This window comes from Neovison vison, chromosome 6, assembly GCF_020171115.1.
Source record: "Neovison vison isolate M4711 chromosome 6, ASM_NN_V1, whole genome shotgun sequence".
Lineage (NCBI taxonomy): Eukaryota > Metazoa > Chordata > Mammalia > Carnivora > Mustelidae > Neogale > Neogale vison.
In genome coordinates, this window is record NC_058096.1 from 157935574 (window position 1) to 157957924 (window position 22351).

At 37.7% G+C, this 22351-nt stretch overlaps 1 protein-coding gene across 6 annotated transcripts in view; it reads right to left on the reverse strand.

The window, feature by feature from the left end:
• Positions 1-22351, reverse strand: part of GOLGA4 (golgin A4) — a 138531-nt gene that overhangs the window by 67796 nt on the left and 48384 nt on the right. For 4 of the 6 annotated variants that reach the window (XM_044252700.1, XM_044252698.1, XM_044252697.1 and 1 more), the window contains 7 exons: positions 21703-21750; positions 17697-17753; positions 11043-11141; positions 10374-10503; positions 8863-9050; positions 8489-8572; positions 6235-6382 (listed from right to left, as the gene is read on the reverse strand). In XM_044252700.1, the coding sequence (XP_044108635.1) occupies positions 6235-6382; positions 8489-8572; positions 8863-9050; positions 10374-10503; positions 11043-11141; positions 17697-17753; positions 21703-21750 (754 nt within the window). The remainder of the gene's footprint in view (positions 1-6234; positions 6383-8488; positions 8573-8862; positions 9051-10373; positions 10504-11042; positions 11142-17696; positions 17754-21702; positions 21751-22351) is intronic. The other 2 variants (XM_044252699.1, XM_044252701.1) reach the window with 2 other exon arrangements.

The following is a 22351-nucleotide window of genomic DNA, read 5'->3' on the forward strand; positions in this document are numbered from 1 at the left end:
CCTGGTATTGAGTCCCACATTGTGTTCCCTGCTCTGAGGGAGCCTGCTTCTCCCCTGCCTGCCACTGCCCCTACTTATGCTTGCTCTCTTCTTCTCTTTCTCGCTCTCTCTGTTGGTCTGTGTCAAAAAAAAAAAAAAAAAAAAAATATATATATATATATATATATATATATATATATATCACGATTCTGATAGTGGTACTGTAACAGCACTCTACAGTGAGAGATGGGAGCTACGCTTGTGCTAAGCTTAACACATAGTCTTGTTCAATCATTATGCGGTACACCTGAATCTAATGTAATATTGTGTGTCAACCTTACTCAAAAAAAAAAAAAAAGGATGATTCTGTAGCAAAGAAATGTGTTCTTAATGCCTTCCAGCAACAGTGACATTGCCAGGGACATAAGTGCAGGATGACAATGAATGTGAAAATACAGAGATGCACAGTTACTACTGTAAAAATATATTAAGTACCCACAAATATATGGCTATTTAATAAATCACCTATAATGTTAGTATATGTGCTGCCAAAGCGAGCACTAAATCACCTATAATGAATGAAAATCTAATTCCATTTAAAGTAACAAATTTTTCCATCAGGTATACATTTAGTATACATTTAGTGCCAAAATATGTACATATTACTTTTCTAACATGACAAACAAATTCTACTTTGATTCATACTTTTTTTGCCTGAGAAACATGGAATTTTCTTTATAAAGCTTATTCTAAGTACCCATGATAAGAAAAAAATAGCCCTTACCCCAGTCCTGTTCATACAAGGCTTGGGAAAGGCACCATGATTCACTTATTGGCATGTGTGGATGCACAAAAATAAGATGTTTTGTGAGACTTAAGACTCCAAGAAAACTCTGTTACATACATTATCAGCAACTAACAAAGCACTTAAATACACATCTGATTTTGTTTATTATATAAATATGCATAAATCTGACATATTACTTAAATACATAAACTCTATTTAAGAGGGCCCTTCAAATGTCAAATAAATATATTCCACTGAATGTCTTTGATGTATCAGGCCTATACTATACAAATGAATAAAGAACTTATTTCCTGCACAAACACAACATGGCAATAAAAAAACAAAGAATGTTAGAGTTAGTCTAAGTTTTTAAATGCAGCCAATCATATAAAACACACATGACTTAGGTGAAGAGAGGGTAAATGAAAGGATAACAGGATTTATAAAAGATACTCTGGAAAACACTTTGGAAACTTTCCTAATCTAAATAGAATATTTTATTTACTTTGCATAAATTGTAGGCAAGAACATTTTATGGGGGGCAGGGGACTTAACACTGGTATGGCTTTTTGGTAATACTTATATACCTAAAACTAACCTACAAAAAAGATCAGAAATCTATTGGCAAAAATTTATTCTGAGAAAAAATTCAAATATGGAATAAGCTGTATGACAGAGTTGTTATAGTATTATTCATAAAAGCAAAAATATAAAATAATCTAGATGGTGATCAAGAGGAATATGGTTAAGTGATGTACATGCATTCTGACACAGCCATTAAAATGCATTAGTATTTTAGCAACATGTAAAAGTACTCAATATAATGTTAAATGGAAAAAAAAGCAGCATACAAAATTATATGTACAATAGAATTACAGTAATATAAAAATAAGGATTGGAGTAAAGACTAAATGAAGTGTACTGAAACAACAGTGATGTGCTTTCATTTTCTCTCTGTTCCAATGCTTTTGCAATACATTGCATTAATAACTAGCAAGCTATCTCCACCTTTTATCCCACTTAAAACATATACATGCACACACACAGAACAGCCAAAACCTAGGACAAAATTTAGCAGCATTAACATTCTGCACCAGTGTTGCACTGAAGAGATAATATTCTAAACGATTAGCAATAATACCCGGCAACTAAAATATAGCATCATGATCTTGGGGTCCTGGAATGGAGCCCCACATTGGGCTCTCTGCTCAGCAGGGTGCCTGCTTCCCCCCCTCTCTCTCTGCCTGTCTCTCTGCCTACTTGTGATCTCTCTTTCTCTGTCGAATAAATAAACAAAATCTTTAAAATATAGCATTATGGGGGCGCCTGGGTGGCTCAATGGGTTAAAGCCTCTGCCTTCGGCTCAGGTCATGATCCCAGGGTCCTGGGATCGAGCCCCACATTGGGCACTCTGCTCAGCGGGGAGCCTGCTTCCTCCTTCTCTCTCTCTGCCTGCCTCTCAGCCTACTTGTAATCTCTGCCTGTCAAATAAATAAATAAAATCTTTAAAAAAAAATATATATATATAGCATTATGCACTAAAGCTGAATCACCAGACTTGTCTAAGTTTACAATCTGGTTACTTGAAGATGTGGCCATCTGTTCATAAGTGACACCTAGAAAGGAAAACTATCAACAACGGTAGTAAAATGTTTCTAACAAATATATTAGTTTTTGGTTTTCTTTATCCACTAAAATAAATAATTTTAACAAAACAAGACATGCCCAACAGCTCTCTAGAGAGTAGAATGAGTACTACATCTTGATACAGTGTCTATTGTAAAGTGGGCATGTCACCATATTCACATAGTTTCCATCTTTTAGGGTAGAACTATTCTTTTTCAAAATCAGAGACATTTAGGGGCACCTGGTGGCTCAGTAGGTTAAGCCTCTGCCTTCAGCTCAGGTCATGATCTCAGGGTTCTGGGATCGAGCCCACATCGGGCTCTCGGCTCAGCAGGGAGCCTGCTTCCCCCCTCCCTGTGCCTTCCTCTCTGCCTACTTGTGATCTGTCAAATAAATAAGTAAAATATTTTTTAAAAATAATAAAATAAAATCAGAGCCATTTAAATTTCCATGTCCTCCAATATATAGGAGCCATCACAGCTCATTTAGAAAAACTATGAGAACCAGTGCAATAGACTGTTTTCTAAGAAAAGTGGTGGGAAGTAGTGGGAAATGTACTTGAGCTGATTTTTACCACCAGAATAGGTGAGCCAAAAAAGTAAGTTGTCTACTGATGGCCACATGTCAAGAATTACTAAATATATCACGGTTAAATTTTTATAGTTGAAAATTAATTAGGAGAGTTGATTTTACTTTATAATTGTTTTACATACACAAATTTACTTTTGAAAATCTTTAACACCTACAAGTTTTAATGATGTTAATGCTGTTAAGCTTCTTTCCCATGGCCAGCTCTTGTATGTTTAGTCTTTGAATTTTAAATTCAAGAAAGAGAAGACAAATATTTCAAAGAGGAACAGAATTCTCCAAGAGACGGATTATGTTCATAGACTAAGGAAACTTTACTTCTTTTACATAAAAAGACCTTTTCTTACTTTTAGCATTAAATGGGAATTTTTCTGTCAATCGGCATGTGCATTTTATACTTGAATTAAACATTTTATATTTCACGAGTTCTGTTCAGACTTAACTACGATCATTAGATGAAATGCAGTTGTTATGCAAGACCAGTCTTCATTATAGATTGTAGAAAGAGTCTAACTTTCTGTTACAGTCCAATAATTAGGACTACAAATATAATTTTTAAAATATCTATAAAGCCATTTATAACTGTGTGATTCAAAGACTTTCCAAAGGTAATGTCTTTATTAAATAACTAAATCATAATTCTCTTTAAGTATTTATTAGTTTTTGATATTTCATGGCACTGTTAACAGAAAAGTTTCTCAACCTACAAGCTCTGAAATATTTACAAAAATACGGTTTTATCAAAATTCCATTTAAAGACAAAATACAATCATGTTCTGAAGAAGCAAGAGAAGGAAGACTAACTAAGGAACTGACTAGAATGGGAGCCTGGGAAATGTTTAATCTACATGTGAAATAACTGTGTATTTTGTCTACCTTTTTGTCACTCACCTCTTTCACCTTGATATTGGGTCACAGATTTCTACCTCCTCACAAGATACATTCCAATTTTAAAAGAAAATTAATCCCCTAACCAACATTTTCTCTTAACTGGCTACATTAGTCAACAAAAGCAGCACTAAAAATCCAAAAGCTTGATATGAGAAGCTGAGACTATGCATTAGGTTTTCTATTCACTGAAGCAAACCTGTTTAACTATGTCTCACATGCTTCAAATTGCTGCAGGTAATTCCTCAGAGATTATATTCTAAGAGTTGATGTCAATTATGCTCTCTAGAGGGAAATTTTCTTGGGTTTACTAGAAATAAATTTATTAACTAAACTCCCCAACCACTTATTAATAAAACAACTGCAAAGAGAATTTATGAGCCATTTGGTATCAACCAACTGGCTTTCTCATCTAGATCCATTTCCCAACTTAAACCTTACAAACTGGCTTCTAAAATCATTTCTCAAACTGCATCCTAGGAATCAAATCCTCACCAAAGTGGAAGACCTTTTTAAAAAAGTCTTCAACCTACCTCTCCCACTTCTGGAAATGCCTCTTATATTCCCCCCCAAAGTGTAACTACCCACAATTCTTATGACTTCTTGGGTAAATTTTTTCCCCTCGGTTATCGCACTCTACCAAACTAAAGATCCCTATGGTTAAGAGCACAAACTCTGGACTCAGCACGCCTGGACTGAAGCCCTGACTATACACTTACTCTCCGTGCATGAAAGTAGGCAAGCTACTTAACTTCGAAGTTCCTTGGTTTTCCTATTTGTAATAAAAGCACCTATTTCAAAGAAACTGAGAGGATTAAATACAAGCACACACACACACAAGTGAATACAAGTGAAGCATTCATACCAGAGCCTTGCATTAAAAAACTAAATGCTGGCTCCTTGTCCCACCAGCAGCAGCGGTGGCCCGTGCGCACTCCCAGACACTAGTAGCGGCAGTGCTGCGGCCGCTACTGCTATGACTCAATTTTCTGGAGAAATCAGCCACTCCCATGGATTTAATGACAGGCTGCTCTGAGGCTACTGACTCCTTTAAAAAGCTCTAGCTTGTTTCCCAAATTCTTATAAGGCAATTTCATTTGGAAAGCTCACGACTGACAAAATTCAAAGTAGGTAAGCAAACTCATCACTTCACTCCATTCCTCAACTTCCCCATTTAGATTTCCTGTTCTGACTTCTCACTATTCATTCATTCAGTCTTCTAAGCTTCAAATATTGGTGTCATCTTAGACTTCTACTATTCTTCTGTCTCTGCAAGCTGATCAGATGCCTAATTCTGCAGATGCTACTCTTCCTTTCTTTCCTAAATTCCTCCCAGCCAAGGTAGCCAGAGCTCTCTAGTCTCTCTAGTCCCTAGTCCCTCTCTAGTCCCTCACACCCGGATTTCTGTCTTTGCTTTTAGGTCCGACTTCCCACTTCAATTCTTGTCTTCATAAAACACTAGCTTCCATCACATTATGCTTTCCTATTACTGGTTTCCTGTTGCCTTGTACACCAAAGTCTAAGCTCCATCACTCCCCTTTTAACATTTTAACAGTCAGTTCTTTCTGATCCAACTTTATTTCCCACTTGAGCAAGAACTGTTTGCAGCTAATTCACACATGCCCTCTAGTCACCGTGCCTGTGATGACCTTGTAGTAACTGGAATGTGTGCTGCCCCACCTCTCTGCTTAGGCCCATTCTGTTCATTCCTCAAGGCCCAACTCAAAACTCACACCTTCACCAACCTGAAATGTTCCTTCACTCTGCTCTCGCCTCTCTTTCCTGGCACTACTCATTATCATACCTTGTGAAATACTATGCTGGTCTCCACATTTTCACAGCCTAACATTTATTGTGTCAAAACATAATTCTGTTATCTTAAAAGGCTTATCTTGTACTTTCTTTATACTCTTATATTTTTTGTCTACTCTAGAGCATCTACCTATAAGGTTGCGTTCATTTAATATGTACAATGTTGTGCCTACTTGGGGAGTTCCAAAATTGTAAACCTGAATTTTGATACTCTAAGGCAGTAGTTAGTAAACATGTCTATAAAGGGCCAAACGATAAGTATTTTTGACATTTCAGGCTACATATGGTCTCTGTCACATTCTTTTTTTCAACTACATAAAAATGTAAAAAGCATTCTAAGCTTGAGAGTCCTACAAACAGGCCATGGATGGGCAGGATTTCACCCATAGGCCATAGTTTACCAGCCCCTGCCCCCCCTAAGAAACAGTTCAGTATCTTATCTAGAATCTCTGTACCAGTATCAATATTTAACTAATTTTTCTAAATGTTGGCTGGTCAGCACTTTACATGACTTCTGAGTTCTAACATAAAACAAATAACCCCTGAGTTCTTACCAGCTCTTTCAGACTTTTCTTTCTGTTCCCGTAACTCTTCTCCCTGGGTAGTCATCTGTTTGATGCGACTACGGAGTTGAGCAATTTCTTCTTCTTTCATTTCCAGGGTTTCATGCATCTGACGTTTTGTCTCTGCTATTACCATTCCCTAAACAGAAGTGCAGACACTAAAGCATTTCTATAACAAAACTGCACCATCAACAGCACATATCAAACGTACTTAAAAGGCAGAAAACATAGTATTTCTCACTAAGTACAGCAGAAGAATGATTTTAGTATTTCACAATCTAAAGTCTGTGTTCTGCACTCCATACTACACTGTACAGTATAACAACCCTGGTTACCTGGTAGATCAGGGTTATTTGTTAATACAAAAATTATTTTAATAGTAAGTTTAGTCTTTTGAGTATTAAAAACACATTTTAATTTAAAGAATTACTTTATACTCTTTCTATAAATATTGGCTATAATTTTCCCTGTCTTAGTAAACAGTTTATAATAAACAAAATACAGTCTTTTGTACTTGGCTCAGGGCCCCCATGAGCTATGTTACTGATCTGTGCTGGGACATGGGGAGAGCCTCAGAGGCTACTGAGGATGGAAGGTTACTGCTGCCACAAAGATGGGCCAAGACTGGTACAGATCAACCTGCTGTTTCTCTTGTGACAGTCTCTGGTCCCACTGCCACTCCTCACTATTGTCAGTGAGCCACCCCCATTCCTCCAATTTGCTAACTGCTACTGTCTTCCCACTCTCTGGATAATCTACACATAATATGAAGGTCACTATGGGGATAAAGGAATCAAATATTAAAACCTGAATCAGTCACTTGCGACTAACAAAAAACAGGGTAGTTCAACTTGTCTCTTAAAAATAAGATTTTGTGGGTCTTAAGATTATTAATTTTATGGGTCTTAAGATTATTACTTTACTTGCAGGGTTCATCAAACCTTGGTTTAGGGTATGACTCTTCCAGATGGCTCATATTAATGGACAGAGAAAAATCAGGTAAGTGAGGATTACACAAAATTTCAAAACAAGATCACTGGCCTTCAGTTTCTTCAAAAACCAAATCACAATGGAGAAAAAGACACACACACAGAGAGAGAAAGAGGCAATGGAATCTACAGATTAAAAGAAGTCTTAAGAGTCATATAAACCAATTACAATGAAGGAAACTTACTTAGATCCTGATTCATAAAAATGGAAAAAAAGTATGAGACAAAGGGCAAATCTGAAACTGACTAGATAGGTGATGGTATTCAGGAATTAAGTTTTTAGATGTGATCATGATAATGTAGTTACAATTTTATAAAAGTAAAGAGTCCTTTAAAATACTTCAAAATACTTATGTACGAAATTATGAGATTTCTTGGATTTGCTCTACAATAAAGTAAATTCTGGGTTGAGGATAATAAGGGCTGGGCATGTACAGATAAAACTTTAGCCCTGAGATGTTAACTGCTGAAGCTGGGTGGTGAGTTCACTTTTTTTAAGTGGGCCTTCATGAAGTGTATGGAGTAGACTCTAGCAAAATAACATCACAGAATGAAGACTGCTAACACATTCAAAAGCAGAACAGTTCTGACATGTTCTTAATTGCATGGCCACTTAAAATACTATAGTTGCCAAGTAGCATAAGGAAGAAAATGTGAACCACTGGAAGCTGCTTTAGAAAGAGAAGAACCCAAGAATTTGGGGCTGAAAGACTCAGCCCAAAAGCATTTGCCCATGAATTTTCAGTTGCCTCTGCTGCCATAGCCACAGCTGCTGCCCTAACTGTACATTGCCAATCTCACCTGAAATGAATCCCAAAATCCATTTGCAGAAACTTCTCTTTATGTTAATATAACACTACCACTTCTTCACTTTAGGCAATATATCTGAGAGATTAATCTGTTTCCGTTGAAGACAATACTTAATATTACTCACATTTAGTAGTGTCTTTACTATAAAAAATACAACTTTTCTCTGAAAAGTAGTTAGGTACTGTGAACAGATTTCTTTTTCAACAGTTATTCCAATCTATAAATCAAAATGCTGACTGGGATTTAAAAAAATCACAGAGAATCAGCTTCACATGATATACAACTAACGGTAATCATTATTTAAATTTCAAAATTACAACAAAATTTTTCATGGAAGCAACTACAATAGCTTTGGAAAGCATAAGCCTCAATGCTTCTAACTGCTTCCAAATTGGAATTCTGGGGCCCCCTGACAAATTTTAGTATCATAAGGTTTATTGGTTTACCTTATCTTGTTCAAGCTGTTCAATTAAGTTCTTTGCATCACGCAACTGAGTGATAAGTTTAGTCTTCTCAGCCATATGAAGCTCCTAAAAAAATTTTAAAAATTCATTTCCACCTCTAATAAAGCTTCTCCTCATATGAGAACTCTAAACATTTTATCTAATTTGGGTATTTCTCAGTCCAGTAAGAGCAAAGTATACAGGATATCTGGAAAGGACGGTGCAAGTGCTATGAAGCCCAGGGCACCTGGGAGTCACCTCCATGCTGTCTGCGGAGGAAGGGGAAGGCTCCGCAGAGGAAGGAGGTGCAGGCCACGCTGGGACCTGTCGATCTAGCTTTACAGGGTTACATAAACCAAACTCGTTTGCTCTTTTACCTTCATCTTTTCTAGCTCTTGGAGCCTTTCATCTAGTTGTTCTTGCAGGGCTTCTTTTTCACTGGTTAATAGTGCACACTGTTCCTTATGTGACTGAATTGTTTCCTTACATCGCTGCAGAAGATTCTCTTGCCGCTTAACTCTCTGCTGAAGTACCTCCAGTGTTTTAGCAGAAGCTCCATCTACCACTATCAACAATAAAGCAGCACAAGCAGGGGTGGTCAGTAAGGAATAGAAGGGCTCCCTGGGAACAGTTACTCTGTTAGTACACAGGGGTGTATTCTCACCCCAATGCTCCGCTATCCTCCAAGACGAAGAAAGGAGGGCTACCCTGTCCACCCTCAAGTCTCACCATTTGGATGATCTGTATCCAAAGAAGCTGAGGAGCCCAGTCACCTCCCTAGGGTTCAGCCCCACCCCAAATGGCACAAAACCCTCAGTAGTCAACTAACATTAACTGAATTCGCCCTGCTTAGAAGACAGTTTGATGACCATCTTTTGTTATCCAAAAGTGCCCTCTGTGTCCTGGCCCTCACCACAAAAAGATTAATAAAGATTTTTTTCCAATGAATTCTTATCTGTCCCTGAGAGGAGTCACTGGTTAAGTACAGCTTTCTACATTCTCCATACATTTATGAGTTAAGTTTTCATACCCCAAGGGAATCTCACAACCCTTTGCAGGCTGGTTACTTAGACAGCTGCTCAGCACCTTGCTCTGGCTCTAGCTGGGCTAAAAGTTTATCATAAATATCTTTGAGGGTGCCTGGGTGGCTCAGTGGGTTAAGCCGCTGCCTTCGGCTCAGGTCATGATCTCAGGGTCCTGGGATCGAGGCCCGCATTGGGCTCTCTGCTCAGCAGGGAGCCTGCTTCCTCCTCTCTCTCTGCCTGCCTCTCGGCCTGCTTGTGATCTCTCTCTGTCAAATAAATAAATAAAATCTTTAAATAAATAAATAAATAAATAAATATCTTTGAGAGAAAAAGCCAGTAAATAAAAAGTGGGAATTTTACTAAATATGTGCCTTAATGCCTCAAAGAGTATGGAGGGCTGTAACTGGATTTTGAAACAAAATTTAGCTATTCCTTCCTTTCTAACTAGAAAGCAAATCAGATATCTTTGAATGCAGAAGTATGTAAACAGTATTACAACTGAAATAGCCAAACAATGAAAAGAGCAAATTCATTAATCTTAAACAGAACTGACCTGTTTATATGAAATCTAGCTACTGCTATCAATAGAACAGTGTAATATAATGAATTTTAGTATAAGTGCTGCTGAAGAAAACACTAGAATGAATTGTAATTACAATGAAAACGTGGTGCTACTCACAGACTTTCAAGTTTTAAAACAATAACTTAGCGTTGTTCTCTTGAAGAACAAGCCAAGAAACAAAACAACAAAAACTCCTGCATCTTCCTGGAGGACACTTCCACCTCAGCCCACATCATGCCCTGGAAACTGTCAACATCCTTCTCCAGTTTTTAAATTAACATTTGGACAAGATGAAGCTTACCTACTGGTTCTATATCACTGTCTGTGTTCTCTTTAGAGACACCTTCAGCCTGGGGTTCCATCTGAGGGAATGGTTTAGGTAAATCAATATTCATCGGGCCATTTCGTAACCGCTGTTTCAGCAGAGAAACCTGAAAAAGAAATGTACCTTGGGAAAAAAAATGAGGGGCACCTGGGTGGCTCAGTTGGTTAAGTATCTGATTCCCGGTTTCGACTCAGGATTATGAGAGTAAACTCTGCTTCTGGCTCTTTGCTGGGCATGGCGCCTGCTTAAGATTCTCCCTCCCCTTTGTGTGGACCCACCCCACTCAGCTCTCACACGATCACTGTCTCTCTAAAATAAAGACAGAGAGAAACTAGACAGTAGTACTTTCTTTAAAACACAGAGGGGACAGAGCAAAAGATATACTTTTTCACTATACTAAGAGGAAAAATCAAAATAAAATGTTTACTCCCAATGCAGCTGATTTTATATTTGCTATTTTCAATGATATCATAGTTAGCCAAAAGACACAATACATTAAAAAATGATACTGAAATATAACTAAGGAAAATCAAGAGTTTTAAAAATAGGCCGTTTTGTAACATCTGCAACTTATGAGATATCCCATCAAAACCCCTTAATTCTTTTTTATCTGTAAATGCCAATATTTTACTTTTAATCTTTTACCTGAGTCTGGAGAACACTAATGTGCTGATCTTTTTCCTCTAAAGATGCATCAAACTCCTCTTGAAGATGCTTTTTTGCTTGCTGATCCATTTGGAGCTCCTAAAACACGAAGTTTTATAAGTAGTTTTCAATAAAAAACAAAAATACAAGCTTGAAGCTTTCAAAGTTTAAAAACATGATCAATCCAGATTTGCATTTTCCTTAAGACAAGGCATCAACACAATAATTAGAGAAGAATCACCAGGTAAAACATCGGTATTAATCCCAGAAGATAATTTTGGTCCTTAAATAATAAGAGATCCAAGAAAAGAAAGTGCATTTTTAGAGCTGTAATGACTGCTCTGTAATGATAATGTGGAGAGGATAAAACAATCAATTAAGATTAAAAAAAACTTTATCCTACTTTAAGACATCTTACTACTTGTGCTACCTTATATGCACCTGATCTAAAACTACATTATTTTATACCAGATAGCCATAGCCAATAGAAACTTTCTCCTCCCAACTTACTGACAAAAGCAGTCAATAGCCAAAGTCAGAAGATTCCTCCTCTGTAAAATTTTTTAAAAAGGCTGAACTAGTTGACCACCAAACGGAAAAATTCCAAGTTCCCGAAATTATTTAGAATGCTAATTTCTTTAGGTCATTAATGACCCTTTCTCACTAAAACGCTGAAGCACTAGCTGTCCTCTATTCTCCCCCATACCAACACTGCCCCAAGATCCCACTTGTACTGTTCCTCTCACTAAAGTCTCCAGCTCAAACAGCAGTAGTCAGCAAATGCCAGTCTTTGAATCAGGATAGGTCCAGAATGAAGTCTAAACTGATCCATGGTGAACAAACAGAAAGCCAACAGAGAGAGTTTTTTGAAAAATAAAAGTCTGCAGCTCTGGGGTGCCTGGGGGCTCAGCTGGTTGAGCGTCAGGCTCTTGGTTTCAGCTCAGTTCAGTGGCAAGACTACCTGAGATTCTCTCTCTCTTCCTCTGCCTTTGTCCCACCCCCACATATATTCGCTCTCTCTCTGGCTTGCTCTCAAATAAATAAATAAATAGAATTTTTAAAGGAAATTTGCAGGACTATGACAATTCTCCTTTCCCCCTTATCCAGAAGGAACCAGAAGATAGATTTCAGTCCATGAAATCCATAAGTCTGGAAAGCACTGTTCTTTATGACTTTGCACAGAACAATTCTTTAGTATAAAACAGCTACACATCTCCTGCACATCTCTTAAAATTCATTTCTTCCAAATAATTTTTCTACATCCTACCATACTAGACTCTATTACACGCCATCCTTAACAACCAACAAAAATTCCTCAATTTATATGATGATTTTCAGGTTTTAAATAGTTTCATCTCCCCATGTGGATAAGAAGTCCTTGGATGCAAGGCAGCATCTTAGGCCTTTCTTATTCTCTCTCCCCCTGCTAACTTAGCCTATTCTACCAATAAGTACTCCATAAACAGTAAAGACTACAATTACTAAGGAACTTAAGAACTGTCTACTTATATCCCAACTAGAGCCCACATGCTGGCTAGCCAACTGTCTAACACTTTCATGACAGCAATCTCACTAGCTCTAGAACTAGACTCTACTATCTAGAGTCAATTCCTACTTTAAAAATTTCTTTTGATTAGACTTTCAGTGTATATCTATCCTACTTCAACTTTTTAGCACAATAAAAATAAATGGCTATCTAATACTACTAAATATAACAACTTATTCAATAATGTTCCTTTTGTAGCCATTCAGACTATTTCCAAATTTTGGAAACCTTGGAATTAACATTTTTATGCATATAATTTGCAAGGTCTTTCTGTTTATATCCTTAGAGAAAAATCCTGATACATAGAATGCATCAAATACATTCACTAACTATTTTTTATCTCGGCCCTATGCTACCCACTATGTTCATGTATGTTTCAAGTTGCAGAAAATGAACCCTCCCTCCCTGAAGTTAGCTTTGAGAACAGCAGTTGCTCATAACCAGCTGCACCTGGATGAACACAGAAAAAGAACATACCATGCATGGATAGAAGGACAGAGAAAGGAGGAAATAGCTAAGACAATGTCTTCATTTATTCCCCCATTTAACTGGTCTTAAAAGGAAATCGGAGAACCCTATCTATTTAGATGAGCTCACAATTTTCATAGCTTCTCATAGTATGATATTCCTATCATACCTGCTGATATTCCTAATACTTGCTGCTATTAAGATTAAAAATCAGGTGAAGAAAATTACAGTGTATCTGCTGGATATGTTTTTACTTACCTTTTTACATCTTTATCTGATTCATTACCAAATATCTAATATGCTAGAAATTGACAGAAGACATAATATTTGCCTATACACAACTGTTGTTTTGTTTTGTTCCCCAGAAAATATTAGGAGAGATGTTCATAGATTAAACTCATGCATATACTCATAACAACATGAGGAAAACATAAAATACTAAGGACTATTTTCTGAAAAAAATTTTTTTTCTTTTTACTACCCCTAGTATTTGTTAGTTGTTTACTTATAAAGGGAAACCATTCCATAACCAAACACAGGTCAGTGACAAACTTCCATGGAACCCAACCCAAAGAAATTCTTTACATTCCAAAATTATTTTACATCCTGATACAAGTCTTCTTCATCTCCTCAAACTCTTTCACGGAATCATAATTTCTGTAGAAATCTGCATATGCCTTCTTTCTTGGTTTGGCCACAGCAAACTTAGAGAAAGCTGCTATCCCCAGGGATATAATGAATGCTCCAACAATATCAAATCGCAGTCATTTGGCCAGAAGGTCTCCTATCTGAGGTTTTGTCAAAGCACTGGAAGTCAAGGTAGTTATTCTCCTCAACACCAACCTCAAACCCAACATCTTTCCTGATGCCTCGACTAACCTGACATAACAAAATAAGAAACATTATACTGTTTTGCCCCAGTCTAAGTCAATAAAATACTAACGAAACAGTACGTACTTCTATTCAGACTTTAATTCCAAAGAAACAAAACATTTTATGACATATAGCACTCTGAATGTTTACATACTAATCATCATTTAATGGGTTATACTATTTAGTTGAAGGAAATTTTTTTCTTTGTGAACAAAATTTAAAATACCCAGATCCTCACTTATCTACCTAATACTCACATATAAATTACTGAATAAATCTCTGTTCATGTAACCGCAACCAGGATTATGGTACAGAAATATATCTTAGCTACTACAAAAAACAGTATAAATATGCACCAAACAGCAAATTTACTACATGGCCTCTAGACCCCTTATTTCTCCTCCTTTCCCTTATTAGCTGTCTCTTAGCCATTTCACTGATTATAGTCTTGACTAAAGGCAGTGTGGTAGGCAGAATATGGCCCCAAAGATTCTAAATCCTAATCCTGGAAACTGGAACATATTAGGAGAATTTGCAGATGTGATCAAATTAAGAGCTCTGAAATAAGGAGATTATCCTGGATTTGGGGGCCCAATCTAATCACATGGGTCCTTAAAAATCAGAACCTTTGCCAACTGAGTTCAGAGAGAAGGGGAGGAGTGATTATGGTAAAATGGGCAAAGATGTAACACTGATAGCTCTGAAGATGGAGGAAAGAGGCTATGCATCAGAGGATGCAGCAGCTGCTAGAAGCCGGAAATGGCAAAAAAACAGACTGTCTCCTTGAACCTACATTAGGGAACAGCCCAACTGACACCTTAATTTTAGCCTGGTAAGACTTGTGTCAAATTTCTGAGATTTGTGTTGTTTTAAGCCACTAAGTTTGTGGTAATTTGCTGCAGCAGCATAGCAAACTAATACAAGTAGGCAGCTAATAAAAAAGAACTAAAACTTGTCATTCTGTGGCTCTGACAAGTATTTCCTAAGAGGGTTCTCTTAAGGGTTAAAAGGGAAAGAATACATATGTAATGGCTTATGATCTAACAGTATAGTATGGAAAAAGATTTTTTAAAGGTGGAAAAACAAACAGCATATAAAAATTTATTTAACTAATATCAGTAATCATAATTGATGGTGATAGTATTAGTATTGTTATTCTAAGAGTGTTGTGTTTATAATGCTGGAATAAGGCAAATGAGTAATTTGGGGTCTTCTCATTTATCATCAGGTTCTTTAGCAGATGGCCTACAGGAAAAGGGATGCAGGGGGAACATACAGAGTTAAGGACACTTAAAAGATTTATCAAAACAATTTTTATACAGGCAAGACTATAGTACCTAGAAGCAAACATTTCGGTGATAAAACCTTAAAGAGACACAAGGAAGCACAACAAAAGTCAGTAATTATTTTTGGAGAAAGGGAGGGGCTGTGACTGGGTTGGGAAACAGAGAGAGGCTCTCAGGGTGACTGGCAACACTATTTCTTGACGGTGGTGGTTACAATAGTGTTTACCATACACATATGAGCTATATATTTTTGTTCACGATTTTCTATATTTGTTGTATTTTACAATTAAAAGGCATCCTATACTTTTAATGCCATTCCGATCAAAATTCCACCGGCATTCTTCAAAGAGCTGGAGCAAATAATCCAAAAATTTGTATGGAATCAGAAGAGACCCCGAATCGCTAAGGAAACGTTGAAAAACAAAAATAAAGCTGGCGGCATCACCTTACCTGATTTCAAGCTTTATTACAAAGCTGTGATCACCAAGACAGCATGGTACTGGCATAAAAACAGACACATAGACCAGTGGAACAGAGTAGAGAGCCCTGATATGGACCCTCAACTCTATGGTCAATTAATCTTCGACAAAACAGGAAAAAATATACAGTGGAAAAAAGACAGTCTCTTCAATAAATGGTGCTGGGAAAACTGGACAGCTATATGTAGAAGAATGAAACTCGACCATTCTCTTACACCGTACACAAAGATCAACTCAAAATGGATAAAAGACCTCAACGTGAGACAGGAATCTATCAGAATCTTAGAGGAGAACATAGGCAGTAATCTCTTCGATATCAGCCACAGCAACTTCTTTCAAGATACGTCTCCAAAGGCAAAGGAAACAAAAGCGAAAATAGACTTCTGGGACTTCATCAAAATCAAAAGCTTCTGCACAGCAAAGGAAACAGTCAAAAAAACAAAGAGGCAACCCACGGAATGGGAGAAGATATTTGCAAATGACAGTACAGACAAAAGGTTGATATCCAGGATCTATAATGAACTCCTCAAACTCAACCCACACGAAACAGACAAACACATCAAAAAATGGGCAGAAGATATGAACAGACACTTCTCCAATCAAGAAATACAAATGGCTATCAGACACATGAAAAAATGCTCATCATCATTAGCCCTCAGGGAGATTCAAATTAAAACCACATTGAGATATCACCTTACACCAGTTAGAATGGCCAAAATTAACAAAACAGGAAATAACATGTGTTGGAGAGGATGTGGAGAAAGGGGAACCCTCTTACACTGTTGGTGGGAATGCAAGTTGGTGCAGCCTCTTTGGAGAACAGTGTGGAGATTCCTCAAGAAATTAAAAATAGAGCTTCCCTACGACCCTGCAATTGCACTCCTGGGTATTTACCCCAAAGATACAGATGTCGTGAAAAGAAGGGCCATCTGTACCCCAATGTTTATAGCAGCAATGGCCACAGTCGCCAAACTATGGAAAGAACCAAGATGCCCTTCAACGGATGAATGGATAAGGAAGATGTGGTCCATATACACTATGGAGTATTATGCCTCCATCAGAAAGGACGAATATCCAACTTTTGTAGCAACATGGACGGGACTGGAAGAGATTATGCTGAGTGAAATCAGTCAAGCAGAGAGAGTCAATTATCATATGGTTTCACTCATTTGTGGAGCATAACCAATAGCATGGAGGACAAGGGGCGTTAGAGAGTAGTAGGGAATTTGGGTAAATTGGAAGGGGAGGTGAACCATGAGAGACTATGGACTCTGAAAAACAGTCTGAGGGGTTTGAAGTGGCGGGGGGGTGGGAGGTTGGGGTACCAGGTGGTGGGTATTATAGAGGGCACAGCTTGCATGGAGCACTGGGTGTGGTGAAAAAATAATGAATACTGTTTTTCTGAAAATAAATAAATTGGGAAAAAAAAAAAAAAAAGAAACAAAGCAAAAAAAAAAAAAAAAAAAGGCATCACAATGTTTAAGTGATACAGCAATGACACAGAATCCTACCCTCTAGCCAATATAAGCCAATAACCTCCATCCTTCTCAAGATAAGACAGGAGCAAAAATGAGTCAAGTATGATTCCAAGTGATATACATTTGCCTGAACTATAATATGTCACTGTAAAAATTACCTCCCAAAATTACAAGGAACATAATTTTTATTTAATCTTATCAAGACTGTTGGTTAGGAAAGATGAAAAGAAGCCTCAAATACCTAATAGAAGAGACAGGTTAGCCTTGAAAGTTGCCACTGACTGTCAGCTGGCAAATGACATCCTATTGCTAAATAAGGCAGTCTTATGTCCTAAATTCCACCAGCATGTATTGTAGGGAAACCACAGAAATAAAGTCCATAAAAGTTGATCTCTGGCCTTAAGGATTGGGCTGGTTGGTTTTTACTACAATTAACCAAGTGTATATGAAACTATCCCAACAAGTTTAAGAGTTGTGATAAATATGAGAAATTGAACTCTCAAAGTATTATCACTACAACTTACCTCTCTTAACTCTCCAATTCTCCGAAGTGCTTTATCCTGACTCTGACTTAATATACCCTTTAATTTTAAAAAGAAAAAAAAAAGCTGGTTCAAACAACTGCGTGACATAGTAATGAAAAGCAAGTAAAAAAGAGCGCAAGTCAATGAACTTTATACTTTCTTTACACTGGGACTGGGCAACCACAGTTCTCTACCGCCAACTTACTGGTAAAATTACATATATCTAGAAATAAAAATCCAGAGACCTTTCAGAGAGACACAAGCAAGGTACCCCCAGACACTAGGAGTAAGTAGGAATAAGATGAACTTTTTGAATATGAATTTATGGACTATTAATAGAATAGATTAAATCAGAGTTACCCTCCATTTCAAAAGATCTTATGTTTAAGAAAACATTGTCAAAAAAACTAAAAACTATTTGTAATAACTTAATTTTCTTTATTAACATATATGTATTTATTTGCTTCGGGGTACAGGTCTGTGAACCATCAGTCTTAAACAATCCACAGCTCTCAACATAGCATATACCCTCCCCAATGGACATAATTCAGCCACCTTATCCTTCCCCCTATCCCCTCATAATACCCTCTAGTTCCATCCACGTCATTGCAAATGGCAAGATTTTGGGTTTTTTGGTGGCTGCATATGTAACAACTTAATTTTCACACTCGTTATGGACAATGAGAACACTGAATCAGCAATAAATAACTGGTGTTACCGTTCTGATGATAATACTCCAAACCAAAGCCAGGAAGTTTAATATTGCACTTCATGGAGATTATTTATGGCAGATTAAATATTTTAAGATAATGTACATGGGGAAATTAATTTTATCAAAACTCACTTTCTAAATAACTTTTTGTTATGTAATTAGCATCTTTAGATGGGACAAAATGCTAAACTCTTCAAAATAACTTTTTTCTATATCTCTTACCATTAAAAGATTTTAAAGCGTTTATGATAAGTGATACAGCAGAGATACAGAATGCCAACACCTAACATAAGTCTCCATCCTTCTCAAGACAGGACAGAAGCAGAAATAAAGCATTATTTTTTTTTTAATGACAAAGTACATCTTAATTTTATTTTAGTTTTTTCAGTGTTCTAAGATTCATTTTTTATGCACCACACCCAGTACTCCATGCAATATGTGCCTTCCTTAATAAAGCATTATTTTAAATGATAAATATTTATATATTAGCACAGTAAACTTATGACACTGTTCAAAGTAGAGTGGATACTTCCCTTTAGCTCTGACCTGTGAATTATCACCTGGGATACCCTGGTGGGAAATGTCTAGCCACGGAACAGGGTGACACAGTGGGGCTAGGGGGGTGAGGCAGGTCACCCAGAAGAGCTTAATGGCTTCCTCTCTTTCCACATACTTGACCAAGAGCTTTATAAGAAGCATCCTCAGGAAAAAAGAGAGAGGATGCTTGTGTTCAGACCTTGGTAGAATGATAAGGAACAGAAATGTCTGCAGGTATTTCAAAAACAGAAGGGAAAGTTTAGGAAGGTTGTATGTCTCTAGCCCTAAAACAAAGATAAAACCTGCAGATCGAGACACTAGAGCATGTTTGAAAGAGGCAAACATGCCTTAAATCCAAACCTCTTGAACACTGCAGGGATTCAAAACTTAAAAAAGCCCATCCCTACCAGAGGTAAAATCTCTGGGCTTTTTCACTCACTCTCTTTATTAAAATCCCCAGGGAGATTGAAATTAAAACCACATTGAGATATCACCTTACACCAGTTAGAATGGCCAAAATTAACAAAACAGGAAATAACATGTGTTGGAGAGGATGTGGAGAAAGGGGAACCCTCTTACACTGTTGGTGGGAATGCAAGTTGGTGCAGCCTCTTTGGAGAACAGTGTGGCGATTCCTCAAGAAATTAAAAATAGAGCTTCCCTATGACCCTGCCATTGCACTCCTGGGTATTTACCCCAAAGACACAGATGTCGTGAAAAGAAGGGCCATCTGTACCCCAATGTTTATAGCAGCAATGGCCACAGTCGCCAAACTATGGAAAGAACCAAGATGCCCTTCAACAGATGAATGGATAAGGAAGATGTGGTCCATATACACTATGGAGTATTATGCCTCCATCAGAAAGGATGAATACCCAACTTTTGTAGCAACATGGACGGGACTGGAAGAGATGATGCTGAGTGAAATAAGTCAAGCAGAGAGAGTCAATTATCATATGGTTTCACTTATTTGTGGAGCATAACAAATAGCATGGAGGACAAGGGGCGTTAGAGAGGAGTAGGGAATTTGGGTAAATTGGAAGGGGAGGTGAACCATGAGAGACTCTGGACTCTGAAAAACAATCTGAGGGGTTTGAAGTGGCGGGGAGGTGGGAGGTTGGGGTACCAGGTGGTGGGTATTATAGAGGGCACGGCTTGCATGGAGCACTGGGTGTGGTGAAAAAATAATGAATAATGTTTTTCTGAAAATAAATAAATTGAAAAAAAATCCCCAGTAGTAAAATAGGTTAAATTCGTGGATCAAACGGAGAATTATTAAAAGTAAGAATATATGCTGATATCCAAAATCTATAAAGAACTCAAACTTGACACACACAGAACAGATAATCACATCAAAAAATGGGCAGAAGACATGAACAGACACTTCTCCAAAAAAGACATACAAATGGCTAACAGACACATGAAAAAATGTTCATCATCACTAGCCATCAGGGAGATTCAAATCAAAAACCACACTGAGGGGTGCCTGAGTGGCTCAGTGGGTTAAGCCTCTGCCTTTAGCTCAGGTCAAGATCTCAGGGTTCTGGAATCGAGTCCCATATCGGGCTCTCTGCTTTGCAGGGAGCCTGCTTCCTCCTCTCTCTTTGCCTGCCTCTCTGCCTACTTGTTATCTCTCTCTATCAAATAAATAAATAAAATCTTAAAAAAAGAGAAAAGCCACACTAAGATACCACCTTACACCAGTGAGAATGGCCAAAATTAACAAGACAGGAAACAATAAGTATTGGAGAGGACATGGAGGAAGGGGAACACTCTTACAGTGTTGGTCGGAATGCAAGTTGGTACAGCCGCTTTGGAAAACAGTGTGGAGATTCCTTAAGAAATTAAAAATAGAGCTACCCTATGACTCTGCAATTGCACTACTGGGTATTTACCCCAAAGATACAGATGTAATGAAAAGAAGGGCCATCTGTACCGCAATGTTCATAGTAACAATGGCCACAGTTCCCAAACTGTGGAAAGAACCAAGACACCCTTCAACAGATGAATGGATAAAGAAGATATGGTCATATATACAATGGAGTATTATGCCTCCATCAGAAAGGATGAATACCCAACTTTTATAATTAACATGGACAGGACTGGAAGAGATTATGCTGAGTGAAATAAGTCAAGCGAAGAGAGTCAAGTATCATATGGTTTCAATAACTTGTGGAGCATAAAATATAACACGGAGGACATGGGGAAATGGAGAGGAGAAGTGAGATGGGGGAAATCAGAGGGGGAGACAAACCATGAGAGACTGTGGACTCTGAGAAACAAACTGAGGGTTTTGGAGGGGAGGGGGTGGGGGATGGGTGAGCCTGGTGGTGGGTATTATGGAGGGCACGTACTGCATGGAGCACTGGGTGTGGTGCATAAATAAAGAATTTTGGAACACTGAAAAGAAATAAAATAAAATAGGAAAAAATAAAAGGTTACTCTGGGCAAAAAAAAATTTTAAAAAGTAAGGGTCAGAACTATTTTACTGTAAGTCTCTAGTTTTTAAATTATGAATGAATCGGGGCACCTGGGTGGCTCTGTGGGTTAAGCCTCTGCCTTTGGCTTGGGTCATGATCTCAGGGTCCTGGAACCGAGCCCCACATCGGGCTCTCTGCTCAGCAGGGAGCCTGCTTCCCCCTCTCTCTCTGCCTGCCTCTCTGCCTACTTGTGATCTCACTCTCTGTCAAATAAGTAAATAAAATCTTTTTTAAAAAATTATGTATGAATCAGTATCACAGCCAAGATACCACTTACTTGTAACTTTTTCTTCTCTCTCTGAAGAGTCTGATAAGCTGTAACAAGCTAAAATAAAGACAAAGTCACCAATAACATCAGTCATTCCTAATATTCTAAATTCTGCTAAAATATCTTTATAAGAGTAAAAAAAATACACAAATCGGATAGATAATTCAACCTAGTTAGATGCACATACAATCAAAACAAACATAAGAAATAAGTTTCTGAAAAGTAAAATGTAACTTGACTACAAAATTAAGATATTTTATCTGTACATGATCTTACCTCAGACACATACATCTTTAAATTTCACTACTTAAGGGCACCTAGGTGGCTCAGTCAGTTGAGCATCTGATGCTTGGTTTCAGCTCAGGTCACGATCTCAGGGTCGTGGAATTGAGCCCCATAATGGGCTCCACACTCAGTGGGGAGTCTGTTTGAGAGTCTCTCTCTCCCTCTCTCCTTCTGACACCCCCTCCCCCGCTGCTCGTGTGCGCTCTCTCTCTCTCTATTCCTCTCTCTCTCTCAAATAAATAGAATATTTAAATTTTAGCACTTAATTATGAATGGGGTAGGGATTAAAGCATCCCCAGGAAGCTTGCTAGGAAGAGAAATTTTGAGGTCCCACCCCAGACTAAGTGAATGAGACTGGGGGTTGGGGGACAGG